The sequence below is a fragment of the Vanessa atalanta genome, chromosome Z (genome assembly GCF_905147765.1).
Source record: "Vanessa atalanta chromosome Z, ilVanAtal1.2, whole genome shotgun sequence".
NCBI lineage: Eukaryota > Metazoa > Arthropoda > Insecta > Lepidoptera > Nymphalidae > Vanessa > Vanessa atalanta.
In genome coordinates, this window is record NC_061902.1 from 7897193 (window position 1) to 7912302 (window position 15110).

The window sequence follows — 15110 nt, forward strand, 5'->3', positions numbered from 1 at the left end:
AAAAAATCTCAGGTTTATAATTATAATCATTTTTAACTTGCGATCAAACACGTACGATCCCTGATTTGGTTTATACGCTGCTATTAAAAGCACTTTTACTTTCGTTTAGAAATCTCCTATAACCACATAATAGTGTTGGTTCAGAGAGTGCGGAAAAAGAACAGCCTTTTTCGCCTCATGCAATGATTAGATATTTTCTATGTAACGGAATTTCCCAACTCCTTTCTCACTGTTACTGGTTAATTATATGCCTCTGTCGTCTTAATACACGTACTTAACTTAAGCGATATTGTTAATACTATGACACCTAACAGTATGTTAGCGAGTGAAATTAAGATATAAGATGTTTTGCAGAGGGGACGCTACGTCACGTCCCAGAATTCCCAATTCCTTTATCGTCTCTTACAACATTTATGGCATTCCATAAATCTGCCTCATCTTCTTCTAAAGTATATCCCGACACCCCAAGGGAAAAAAGCCACTGATGTTGCTAGAATTAAAAAAAAAAAACCAATAATTTGACAATGACAGTGACAGTTGAGTATAGAGTAGTGATGACTGGAGACTGGAGACTGACAAATTGACATTGAATTGCAAAAACTTCAATTAAATTTATAATAGTGACATTTAGAGTATACACTGTGTTTAAGAATAAGTTTACTTGCTTTAAATTCGTTTAGAATAATTTAAACTTTACACATAATATGTTAAATAATTGAGTTGCTATGCAATTGAGTGATTCTTTAAAGAGAGACCAGTCGCGTTGCGCTCGCAATGCCAGGCGCAAAATATGAACAGCTGTCGTTAAAGTCTGATGCCGACGAAGACGTGTTTACCAGTAAACCCAAAGGAAAATGGTCTGATATATGTTTTCAAAAAAGCCTTCTGTCGCTAGGATTAATATTGCTTTATTTTTCTTTATCCATTGGGCTTACTTTCTATCAGAGATGGTTGTTAAAGGTTCGTAAAACGTTAAATTTCGATAAACTAATTATTCAACCTAATATTGTGTATGAAACCAAAGATAAACCATATTATTAAAACCAATATGTAACTTTATTAATGTACCAAGTAATTTTCACTATAAATTTGAGTGTTCTGTATGTTTTGTTATCAATTTATGGCTGTGATAATTATAATCCAAATTGAAGCTGACAATTAGTATTCATAGATAAGATGATAGACATTAAACAAAATAATAAAATATATATTTGTAAAAAAAAATGCCATTTTGACTTATTAAAACTGTTTTTGATGAATAATTACTAAGGATTTTGATCATTAAATTTTTATCCAAAAAAGCTCAATAAATATTTTAAAATATTTGAATGGTGGTCAAAGGTTTTTGATGGACATTATAGATTTAATAACAAAAAAATTAAATATTGTTTTTGTACTGTTTCAGGAATTTCACTTCCCCCTTACAGTGGTTATGTACCATTTAGTAGTCAAATGGATACTCTCAGTGCTAGTGCGTTTGATACTGTATATGATTACTGGAACACCACAGCTGATGTTGTCTTTTATCACATGCCTGAGGTCCGTGGGACCTACTGGGCTTGCTAGTGGTATAGATGTGGGATTTTCAAATTGGGGTCTGGAACTTGTAACAATTTCTCTCTATACAATGACTAAATCAACAACAATTATATTCATACTTGGTTTTGCTATTCTCTTAGGACTGGAAAAAAAGGTATATTATTTTTTCCTACCATATTTAATATGTCAATTCTTTGTTGTTTTATATATTTTATCAAAAAAGTATTTATTAATTTACAATTGGTTTGTTGTCGAAATGTTTATGAAGTGAAGCTTATTTGTTTGTATAATTATTTATCTTGGTTATTTGCATTGATGATTACCAATGATATGGATGATTGCCTGGGGAGTTCAATATCTCTTTATGGTTACAATGATTTTTTTATTTATTTATTTTATATATATATATATACATATATATGTTCAAGTTGTTCAATGTTACCTTGCTATTACTTTAACCTTAATGGTTACTCAATTTTCCGCTTGGCTGCATCATTATGCTGTTACATTGTTGATTACAAGGATAAATAGTGTTTTACCACATTTTTTCAAGTTAGTTTCACTTCAAAATAGTGTTTTAATAGTGAATAATTTTTGATTGATAATGAAGAAGGCTAATTAATAAAACATGCTAACTCGTTGTTTCCATGTGGTAAAATAACCCATGAATAAATAGGCCTGTATACTATTAATAGAATCTTTGACAATGCAAGGTATTTATAACTTACCATGAAATGTACACACAACATATTTTTTCATAAACATACTATTTGACTGTGAATGTTCTTCAAATATGATTGATTATAAAACAAGGAATTGTTTGAAAAATGTAAATATTTCTATTTTTCAACTTTACAAAAATGTTTGTTGATGTTTTTGATAAAGTTACTTAATTAATTTACATTTAGTACTAATGTTGATGAGATGAGATGAGATGAGATTGAGATGCTCTTTATATAACATTCTTAAGATTAGATTTGTAAGCAGTGGCCTTGAAGCAAGCTTGTATGTTTTGTTTAAATGCTGTTTCGCTTTGTGAATGTTATATTGTTGTTGTCCAGAAAATTTTCAAAGTAACAAAAATGCGCAAAATAATGTTATTATTTTGATTAAATTGAATTTCTATAAATATATAATTACTTGAATGGTTTGATCATTGATATAATATTTATTGAATCGGGAAATAATATATTTACTGTTTTCCTTAACTCTTTACTTCGACTATTTTATGAGAGAATACGTAAAAGCAAATTATATTGCTTTGTTTTTGTAAACAAGTAAAATATATTCTGATAACTTACAATCATAAAACTACACCAAGAGATAATGTTGATTACATAGAAGCATGTTACCAGTTTATACATGTTTATTTTATATGTTAGGCTTAAATATATGCGAAAGACTAATTTACTTTATATATATTTTTTTTACAATGCTATGTGATATTTCTTTGTCGATGCGAATGATGTTTATGAGCTCATTATTATGCAACATGCAAAAACTTCATCTTATGTAGTCACTGCTAAATTAATATATATTTTTAATTAAGTACTAAGCGAATGCAATAATTATTCAGTATTAAGCCAGAAAAAAGAACTAAGCGAATGAATTTTGCACTTGCTGCTTTGATGAATTTAGTTTACATTTATTTGCTATTGCTATATAAACTACACAGAACTAAGCAAGAAAACTTTAGAAATAAACTTTTTATTTCAACTGTGTTTAGTCCAAGTGATTTAATTAATTTTATTGTCTGTCTACAATGTACCTTTGCTTAATTAATGAAATTATGTATATGTCACCGTAAAATTGGAAATACTGTTAGATTATAATCGTATCTCGCGAGATTGTGAACCGTCGAAAGATTGTTAACCGTAACATACTGCTTACAATTTAACGCATTATTTTTCGGTAGATTATTATTTAGTTCAATTTATAAGCTCCAACCTAACCGTAATATTATGAAATATCGAAATTGTATATGTTTTATTGTAAGTGTAAAAACAGTTCAACGGTATTTAGAATTTTACTGTGATATATATACTGCGGAGTCATCTGATATGACGATAACATTTGACTGCATTTATTAATTTAAAGTTTAATTTACTTAACGTTATCTAAATGTATTTCCAATGTGTTGAAGAGAAGATTCAAACAAGTTATATTTTTCTTATACTATTAATTGGTTCGCACAATATAAACCAAACAATTCTTGAAAAAAATTTAAAAGGATTGTTGGAAAAAGTCTACCAAAATCCTTCCAAAATTGTTTATACCTATGGTATTTTGAGTAGCTGATACAGTAATTAAAAATTTGCGAAAATTTCTATTTCAAGGTCAAATCTAATAAAAAATATGTTTATTGATGTTTTTTGTGTGAGTAATTGTTAGTTTTATTGCAATAATAATATATATTTTTTCCATTTCAGTCATGGTCGTTGGTTGGCATTGTGTTTATGATATCAGTTGGTCTGATAATGTTCACATACAAGGCAACACAGTTTAATCTTCTCGGATTTAACTTCTTGCTCCTCGCGTCGTTCGCGGCTGGTCTCCGGTGGACCTTCGCTCAGCTACTAATGCAGAAGTCTAAACTTGGTCTCCACAATCCCGTGGACATGGTGTTTCACGTGCAACCCTGGATGTTCTTATCGCTACTTCCTTTCATGATAATGTTTGAAGGTTAGCAATATTCTAATAATTCTAATATAAATTTCGTTTATTTGTTTAACTCCTTTTGGTAATCAGATTCTCCTAATCAGATTGATATGGAATTTCACTTTATATTCAAGAAGGACACAGGCTAGATAACAGATATATGTAGTTTATTATGTTGCATATTCTTAAAATGACAAAATATCCCAAATAAACAATTCGACAGTGAAAGAAAAAAAGTCTAGACCGACCAAAAAAGACCGTATTAAAAATGTCATAATTCTTAATTTTTATGGACACAACTCGCATTTGACCAAAAGTTAAATATCTCGACTTCGTTTATACCTAAAACTGCTATGGTACTATAAACGATAACTTTACATAAATATTTCTCTCTAGCACTTTCAATAATTTTAATATATTCATTACAAACGTTATTTTGAAACTATTTTTTCCGTTAGTTTCTAAATGGTGAAAGAAATGCCTCCTGTAATTGTAGCATTAAAAAATAGCTACAAAATAAAATTAATCATTAATTAACAGTGCTCGTTACTGTGTTACATATGTATCCGACCTATAGTCATATGTGCATAAGTAAGTTTCATATCAACAGGAGTCATAGTTTTGCATTACACCGAAAAAAAAAAAACAACTTGAAAGTTTCCTTTTTGTAAAAATAATATCATAATTAAATATATTAAAAGGTGAACTATAAGAACAATAAATAACACGAGTATAACTGAATCTCTCGTACTAGATGCTTTCAAGGTCACGACAATAACCTGCCCCCTTAGTTTATTACAATGAATTTAGGGCTCGCGCTTGTCACTTAATTGACGTATTACTTACTTCTTCGCTTACGTATTGTTACGACAACTACCTCGTCGGACTAGTGTCTAGCTTATAAGGCTAAAGATTTTGAGGTTTTGATCTGCCTTCAAATTCCGACTAGATTAGTTAATGGGTTTTTCTGTCAATAGTTTCTCAGTAGTGGAACGAACTTTGCAGTAATCTTTTCTGATCGTATCGTGTAATAGAGAGTGCTCCTGTGTTTGCACACTGCTTTGTCACTACAATATCTGCCCAGTCGCTCAGTCTCTGCTGAGACTAGTCGTCACAGCTGATATAGGTCAGGTATCATCATGATACAATAGGTTTCACTTTACTAATGTTTTTTTTTTTATTTATTAATTTTTATGTTATATAATTGTGCTATAACTATTTATATAAATAAGCACTTCTAGTATTAGGAGAGAGGTGATAGTCAATAGATTTAAGAAATCTTCGTTTTATAGACAATACATGGATTTCCATTCTATACTCTTTCTTATTTGCTATTCTTAATGTACCTTATCTTGTAATTATAGTCTAAAAAATAATTCTTATTTATACAAATCAAAAGAGTGTAAAGTATTTTTATTATGCACCATTTTGATCAACTTGTGGGTAATATTTATATTATGATTTTTAGGTTTTAAGTGTATCGACGAATTGCTCAAGCTCTCCCCCGAAGCATTAATGCCTACGATACTTAAAGTGTCCGTGGGGGCGACGATAGCCTTCGCTATGGAAATTAGTGAATTCCTAGTCGTCACATACACTTCTAGTCTCACGTTGTCTATCGCGGGTATATTTAAGGTATGATATTACTATTATTTAAAATTATAATTTAAATACGGAGTCGGCCTAATTGCTATCTCATATGGTAATAGGAGTCGCTCAGTGGTCGTTATTCGATCTTAGTTAATGTTGAAAATTTATGGAACACGTATTCAAGCCATGTTGTCTAACATATGTTGACACAATTAAAAAAAAAGAATAACAAAATGTATTGACAAACAAAGAAGAAAAAGTTGCAGAATTGTTTTGTCTATGGTTTTGAGAGTGACAGTTTGAAGAGTTAGTGTCAGTGTAATCAAAGATATGTAACATTTAAAAAGCCTTAAAAATATAAACCAACCCTACACTACCAACTTTGAAAGTGTAGGAGTGGCTAGTATTTAAGCTGTGCCTTGATTTGGCGATATAAATGTTTTTATGTAGACCCTTATTATAACCGTACGAAGCCGGGATGGCTGGAAGCTTGGGTTGCAAAAAAAAAATTATTTATTCGCGGTATTTCTCGGGAGCAAAAATATTTGGTTTGATGGAAGTGATGGCTTCACGTCAAGTGACACAATAAATTTGGAAATAACTGCGAATTGAGTATCATTCATTTTTAAATAAAAAAAATATATAATTATTCATTTTATTATTTCAGGAAATGTGTATTCTAGTCTTGGCTGTAGAAGTTAGTGGGGATCAGCTCAGCTCCATAAATGTAATCGGCCTGGCTGTGTGTCTGCTTGGTATAATCGGCCACATCGTCCACAAGGTACTCGTTATAAAAGCTGTAGTTGGCACTGTCAGTGCTATCGACTTCGAGGACATGGGTAGACCCAGAAAACCAAAGTCAAAGGAGGAGCACCACGAACCCTTATTAGATGACAATAAATGGCAGAATGTGGCCAGCGAGGAGAGCGACTTCGACTCCAATGTCGTTCTTTTCGAAGTTTTGCAAAGGAGGGATGGAAAATGATACATATTCATAAAATGTATCGCTTGTTTATTAGATTGATTGTTACTTCAATGTCCACCGTTTCAATCGAGGCGAGCGAGCTCTTATATATATTAAGTATTTTTATACAATTCATAGTATTTTTATACAAATGATGATATTTTAACAGATTCCTCGTCAATACGGTCACGTAAGGTAAACAGTAACCGATTCACGCGTCGTTCGTGTGACAGGGAAAGGATTGATATTTATATATTTTTAATTAAGAACGCATTTAAGTGATCCCGGAACTTTCATTATTTTGTTTATTTTGACATACAAAAGAGAAAAGAAAAACAAAATTAACATAGATAATAAATTATACAACATTAATTTACTAAAATACTACTATTTGAGTCTGTCTGTCGTAGAGTTCGCTCGTTTGATACAGATTGTTTTTTTTTTTTAAATAGTAACAACCAATTCTCCATCAATGCAAAAATAAATGTTAAAATAAACATTTTGCAAGAAAAGTTATAGAAATGCATTTAATAGCAACTGTTCTATTTTGTAGCAGTTTATAAAAGTTAGCAAAGAGAAATTTATTATTATGTTATTAATTATTTTTTTCGTACCTTATATTATTTACTTTTATTGTGTGACTACTGATTGTAAAAAAATTTACATTCCAAATTTAAAATTACTTTGTCATGACTTTATTTATCTCATAGATAATTTGATTCTTTTTTTATGTCTACAAAATATATTTCTGTTAATGAAAGATAATTAAAAAAACGTTATTGTTGTAAAAGATGATATAATATATACAAAAAAAATCACATCGACAGCCAGCAATACATGTAGGTAAATGTACAAAAATAGCAATGAATTAATAAAATCTATAATATGATATTATAAAAATTAAAAGAAATTAAATTCGTAATCCAGCATTTTAGATTTTTGTACATTTTGTAATAATTATGATGTTAATGAAAAAATATATTATCTGTACAAAAAAAAAACCAATACTGACAATTAATTATAAATAAACGTAAGTATATAACACGATGCACAAATTATTGGACCAATGCGTAATATTTAAAAGTAGGCAACTCGTTTTGATATTTAAATCGCAACTTTGATACGTAAAGTCATTTGTATAAAATTTAAGACAAAATTATTCGCATGTAATTATACTATGAAATAAGTAACCTATATGTGCAATATAATAATCAATTATGAAACAATTTTAATTCTTTGATACAATAACAGTGACATAAATTTTTTGCATTTTTAATCCTATACTATTGTAAAGGTGGCAATTTTAGTCTTCGCAGCTGTTTACAACACCTTAAGAGTTGTCGTATCCAATTAAGCAAGTGTACACAGCACATGCTTAAAAGGAATAACACAAAATTTGCTAATTTTTCTTCCGTGGAGACTCAGCTCATCATTATTACTATAATTAAATCGTTCGTCATTTTGTAATTCTTCCTCCATTTCTATATCCCTAAGCCAATGTCTTCCTATTTTGTGAAATTCCAACATTCCTGTTATTTTAAACTAGTCTTAACTCTATTACTGGTTAATAAAAATGTAATTCTTCCATACAATATTAACGAATTACTTCCTATTTTCCTAATATTAAATGAGTGTTTCTTGTATCCGCACTAATGACTTATTAATTATATTTTATCTATGTGTAGGTACTATTAAGTATATTCCTGCTTTTTGAGGGTAATTAATATCTGTCAAAAGATTATGACAATTTCCTTGTATGACTAATATTTTTTGTTTGGGTTGTGATTTGATTATGCTTTATATTTTAATTTTTCTGACGAGTTAAAACATATAAAGATAGAATAACTTCTATTTTGATTTACACACTTCGAGACATGAATTACAAAAAGAAAGCATACTGCATGTATTAGGGTTCCGTACCGAATGACTATTATTATTATGACTTGGTTTTTATATAAGTATGTGAGTTAGACCGTTTTTCACGACACGACAAGACACGCCAATCACGGCGTGTCATCATCAAATTTCCGACAAATATTAAATTGCAATTTAACCAAAATAGGTCAATGAGGCTACGGTTTATTATTATTATTATATCGATTACTCATTTATTACTCGTGTAGTTCAATATATTGAATAATTGAATAGTTATATCAATTTTATGCAATTATTAAGTGTAAAATTTACTACTAGCGACGACAAAAATCCTGTAAGATATGTATTTTTATATGACTTTTGATAAATAATAGTATTTCTAAGTAGTGTTTATATATGAAAAAGAAGCGCAATACCAAATTTTAATAAATCTAATAACATTGGGTACGGAACATCGCCACTTTCACGTCACTCGCCTCTGTTGTATATTTTTAATCTGTCATACTATACTAATCTTAAGGCTTCAACAACTATATCTTATCTGACTTCCACTTTTCCTTCATCGTAATTGTAGAACTAGCTTAAAGGTAGCTTGCTTGTAACTTTAATTTGTTGATGTCTTGTTCAACAATTTATATTGATCTCTCATGACGTGTCGAATGCCATTTTGTATCCAAATTCTGTTTTCAAACCAATACGTACAAAACGTAAACAGCGTTACAGTATTGAAATTAAGAACAATTTCACTATTATTATAATATTATTAGTATTATGATTGAATTTATTTATTTAACATACGAAAAATACGTTTTATATAAATAAAATGAGCTATATACTATATGTAACTTATCCAGTTTATATTTTTTGATTTTGAGGAATACGTAACCTAATATGAACTGCGCTTCCTATAATTAAGAAACACGTGGAATACTTATGGTTAACTTAGGATTAAATTTTGTTAAACTGTGATTAATTTCCAGTATAGTTTTACGTGTTGTACCAATTGGATTGAGATGAGAATTACACGTGACACGATATCGGAGACGAATGAAACAGATTAGTATTTTCTGACTAATTTATATGATATAAATATTTTTGTAAAATGACCTGACATGTAAAAAATGAATGAAAGCAATAACACAAATGTATACATTTATCCATACTAATATATAACATTTTATAAACAGATTGTTTAGATGTAAGTATATATTGTATAAAACTATATTTTACTACGACGAAACATACTTTAGTTAAAGTATATTTAACAAACTCAAAAAGACAGATAGATCTTAATGAAATTTTAATATGGGTAGAGTCGAATGCCTTATTATATTGTAATATGGAGTTTCTGTAATTGTATTTTTTGTAATGAAAATTTTAGTTACTTCATAGCATTAAATATATTTTAAGGTGTTAAAGTAATCCAAAAGTCTTAGAGTAGTTTAATTTTAATGTAAAACAATGTAACAATATATATATATATATATAGTATTTTATTATATAGCTATAAACTCCAATCGTTTATAACATATCAATGAGGCAGATTTTTGTCATGATAATACATAATTCCATATGTATGCAAACTAACGCGAGACGTTTCCGTTAACTCAATACTAAAATAACAATACTTTGAAAAAAAAAATCGATTTTAATTATTGATTGCTATCCACACGTGTGACCTGAACCTACTTTAACAGCATTCGATTAATAAAATTCGTGTGCATTTTTGCAATACTTACAAACTAATTTCGTCTGTATTATGAGTTAACGTTAGTTTACATACTGGGGTTAAATTCTAGAAACTCATAACGTTTCCGATACGTTATCGGTCAAACGGCAACGATTACGATTCGATTGTAATTTAGTCACAATATATTAGTAGAATTTCCTTGTATTATTTATTTATTACAATGAAAACATAGCTGTAAGTCAGTTTTACATAAGTAGGTATTATTATAATGTCATGTAATTTATGTTACCATAATATCATGTAATTTCCATTTTGTTTGTTTAAGATACAAAGTTAAATTTATACCAGTGAATAATTTTATTGTTTCTAAAATGTCGTACATTGATTGATAGACTAATTCAAATCTGTTGTGTGGTTTGTGTTTAATCCGACGAAACAGAACACGGTCTGTTTTTGTGTTGTTTATTATATAAGCCTCTAACTGCCAACTGCTGATGTATAACGATTATTTAGTTCGGTTTGCAAAATTCGTTTAATCACTTATTAACTAATGTTATGTTATGTTATGTTACCACACACCGTGAACAGACAAGACATAGAAGCATTACTTATAAATTCGATGTGAAAATATACTATACAAACAATTAATTCATAATCATTACAAGTGATTGTTCTCATTCGTGATGGCTTAATGTTTGATTTACTGTTCAATAGATCATTTATGGCATGCTAAGAAGCGTTACATCGTCAATAGGCGGATGCAATGACGTAGCACGTTCCGAGTTTATCTCTGTACGAAACGACAAACGCCTCGTACAGAGGTAGTATGATGGTAGTATGCCAGTGACTTGACTTGAAATGAAACAGATCCAGTAGTATTCAGTAAGAAGAAACACGAAACTCACTTCAGAACACGAGCCCGAAATGTCAGAATGTGATATGCGACATTGAGTATAATAATTATAACATTTAAAGCAAACACGTAGCAAAATAACGTATCACCGTAAGTCAGTTGTTGACATTTCACGAGTGAGATCTCAAGCGAATTATTACAGAATACTACTACAGCCCATTTGAATGAACTGTAATTGAATAAGAAACAAAGGAACATTATTTTTGATATATATAACATGAATCAAACAAACAATGCTTTATAAAAGCTGTTAAAATACATAATGAAATGAGTATTAAGCATAATATCATATTTATTTATTATTATTTTAGATAGTTACGTCATCGAAACTTTTTTGAAAAAATAATGATATTGGACACTTGTCAACTTCGATTATACTTAGGGGAAAAAATTACTTAGGCGTCGGCGGTGCAAATGTTAAGTCCCGCCTAGGCCTAGCCCTAGGTTCAATAATCTTTGCTTCATTTCACAGGCTTAGTAAGGCTTCTATGTTTTTAAGTTTACCACATGCATACTAGACAGATATATTCCTTTCAATTAATAAAGAAAATCATCACAATGGCTTACATAATACAACGCGAAGACTGACCGCAAGAATTATATGATCTTTAGATACATTAAGTTAATTGTAACTTATATTCTAAATATTACTCATGTTGCCATTTCAATCCATGTTTTACATTTTTTTTTCTTGTGACAACAATAAATATGCAAACTGTTTTCTGCCAATATCGTATATTATATTAAATATATATATTAGTAAATCTATTTATAAAATGTTTGATCGTAAATCTCATATTCCATTATTGTGACATTGTATTTTCATAGATTATGAAAGGTGAAAAAAAGTGAGTCAGATAGATTGGTGCCTTAATGCTACCACATACATGATGTCAATAATTTTGCAGTGTTTTTTATAATCAGAACAATAACTAAAACATAAGTGGAACGAAATTTAGCGTACAAAGTATTAGTCTATTATTATCATATTATGTATCTAGTCTCGATTATGTCGTAAATTCTTAATCCTGTCTAAAACATTAATCACTTTAGGGGCAACGCGCATAGGTCTTACACAATAATTCCAGAGACAATAACTGATTTTATTAACTAACCAGCAGATAAAGCCTAATGTTGCTGTGGCTAAGTTAAACCTTGAATTATATTGTATGATAATATTTAGGTGTGAAACAGGCCGAATATAATTGTACAAATTTCCTGTCAAAACATTCACCAGTTTTCCATGATAAACGTTCAAAGAAAACCGTGATCTTTATATATATATATGTATAATATAGATATAAACTACTCCAGACATATTTCTAACCATTGACTGGAAAGTTATTCGTTCTATATATAAAATGCTATACATTTTTATAACATAATGAGACATAAGATTTATTTCGTTTAAAACTCTGTACGAGAACAATCCATTAAGAAACCAATAGTAATAGATTTATGGTTTAGTTATTGTTCTGGTAATTAATGTAATTGTATAAATCTAGTAGAAGATTTCACAAAAATGTCGAATCGATTTGTTCAAAAATTAGACACTACCAGTATGTATAAGTTAGATTTTAATAAAAAAAAGATACATTTTTGAAGAAAATTACTTTTGTAACTGATCTTTTTACATTGCCGTATCGATGTTTTGTATAAGTTGCTTAAATGTTATTGTTAATAAATTTAATAGGAAAATTTATATTATTAATAATATATTCATTATTTAAAATTTAAAATCTGTATTCTAAATTAATATGTCATAGTAAAACGTATGTGAAAAATATTTTGCAAATTTTATTTAACACAAATTGTTTAAATTTCGAAACTCGACAATCAAATTATATCATATAATATCTTGATCCTGTGGATGTTAATTTTTATTAGGCAAACTGCAAGTAAAGCTTAGTTCTGAAGGAGAGCTGGGACCTAATTGCCCGCTTAATCTATATAACTTTGCATTGAGAGACGTAGCTGCCTCCATCTTTTTTAGGAACATGTTTTTGGAATTTGTGTTCAATGTCCTCTCAGTTAAAGTTTTATTCGATTCAGAATCCAGGGAGTTTATGATAGAATCTGCATCACTATCCAAGTTAAATATATTAACTTGCGATTCTTCACGCCATAACTTTTGCAAATTCAACGCCATCAACTCTAATTGAATTTGAGATAATTCCTTTATTACGTCAATTTGTATGGACATAACGTTGTCGCACGTTTTCAGTAAAGAGTTAAGAGTTTCTAAAACATCTGCTCTTCTTTTCTGTATGCTGTATTGATTGTCGATATTCTTTTCGAAAAATGCAAGATGCTCGTATAATTCAGAAAGTTGTAGTGAACAAGATATGTATTGGGCTGAATGATGCTCAAAATCATAGTAGTGCTTGGCACGCATCAGCCATTTATGAGTGAAAGAAAATAGCTTACGCGCTTCTAAAGTGTTACGAATGATATCCAACGGAACTCTTTTTTCGATGTCTTGTAAATCTAACGTGGGGAAAGTATAAACTTTTTCAGATATTCCATCCCCTTGTTCATGTTTTTCTGCTCCTATATCTTTAGTATTTTCTTCGTTTTTCTCAGGATTATTTTCGCTATTGTCGCTTAGCACGTCTAGAGTTTTCCAAGAGTCTGCTCCGTTAGACGATTGTGAAAAGAAACGATTCAATATCTTTTTTCTTGATAATTTGAAAAGCGTAAGGCCATATTTAACCCAATGGTGACTCAATTCTAAGAATTGTATTTCAAAATCCGCTTTTTGCAGCACAAATTCTTCGGGCATTAGCTTACAATTATCGTGGCAAGTCCGTAGAATATGATTGGCTGCACATAAATGATGTCGAGCATTATTAAGTTGGTTGAGGTAAGTAAAGTAATTACCTAGCCGTGCTGTTCGTAGAGCCCAGTCTTGTGGGGTACCTTCTTTCATTTCTAATTGTCGCCTGAGAGCGGTATGATTATATAAAGTGTACTTTTCTGGCATGTTTAATTTGTTATACAAAAATGCTAACATCTGAACATTATTAGTTATTAATTTATCAATTTTTTCTGGGTTGAGTCGTTTTAATTTGTTGATTGGTTCAGTCGTAAATAAGTCTTCCGCGTCGAAGTACATATCCGGTTTTGATTTGCTAATTTTATCGTAAATTTCTTCCATTCCTTCGAGGATATCTTTCGCAACATTAATTTCGTCTAGTTGTATGAGATAAAAACAGAGTAAGTTCTGAATTCTAAGAAAAATGAACAGGCATTCTTCACGTAAAGCATACTCCTTTAGTTTATCAAAAGCAACCATCAGACTATTTTTTTTCTCATTGAGTGATAAGGGCATTGATTTAGCTGCCAGTAATGTAAGGTATCCCTCCATCGCCTGGGACCTGATAAATTGGTCATGATTTTCCTTTCCCAGCACGAGGAGTTCTGATTGTAGGGTTACAATATCTTTCTTTAAAACTTGAAGTCGACTAGAAGAGTTTTTGTCTTTGAGTGAAGTTTTCACATTTTCGAAAGTACTTCTTATATTGTTTAATATATCCATAATATTTCACACAAAAATTTTCTTTAATCTTTTTTTTCTGTCAAAGCAGTATATTTTCTGTATGATGTCAAATTTAAACTTTAAATCATTTATTTTCTTATACTGTTCTGATTCGAATGCTAAAAAAGGTTTTGCTATTTCCCCGGAGATTCTGTAAATTTTTAAGGAAAGTTCCAAAATGATTAGTTATTTATACAACTTTTCTACAAAAATACAAATATTAAAGGAATATTTAGCTAAAATATAGGTTCAGTTACTTACTATAATCATTACATAGTATAAAACAAAGTCGCTTTTCGCTGTCTGTCCCTGTGTATGCTTAGATCTTTAACATTACACAACG

At 29.7% G+C, this 15110-nt stretch overlaps 2 protein-coding genes across 2 annotated transcripts; one reads left to right on the plus strand and one right to left on the minus strand.

The window, feature by feature from the left end:
• The first annotated feature begins 591 nt into the window (after window positions 1-591).
• LOC125075823 (solute carrier family 35 member C2) lies at window positions 592-11121 on the plus strand. The gene is made up of 5 exons (XM_047687607.1): window positions 592-960; window positions 1406-1693; window positions 3969-4221; window positions 5666-5832; window positions 6455-11121. Exons 1-5 carry the CDS (start codon window positions 775-777, stop codon window positions 6770-6772), a joined length of 1212 nt encoding a protein of 403 aa, XP_047543563.1. The 5' UTR covers window positions 592-774; the 3' UTR covers window positions 6773-11121.
• Window positions 11122-13065: 1944 nt separating this feature from the next.
• LOC125076164 (KIF-binding protein-like) lies at window positions 13066-14837 on the minus strand. The gene has a single exon (XM_047688154.1). It carries the CDS (start codon window positions 14765-14767, stop codon window positions 13103-13105), a length of 1665 nt encoding a protein of 554 aa, XP_047544110.1. The 5' UTR covers window positions 14768-14837; the 3' UTR covers window positions 13066-13102.
• Between the last annotated feature and the right edge of the window lie 273 nt (window positions 14838-15110).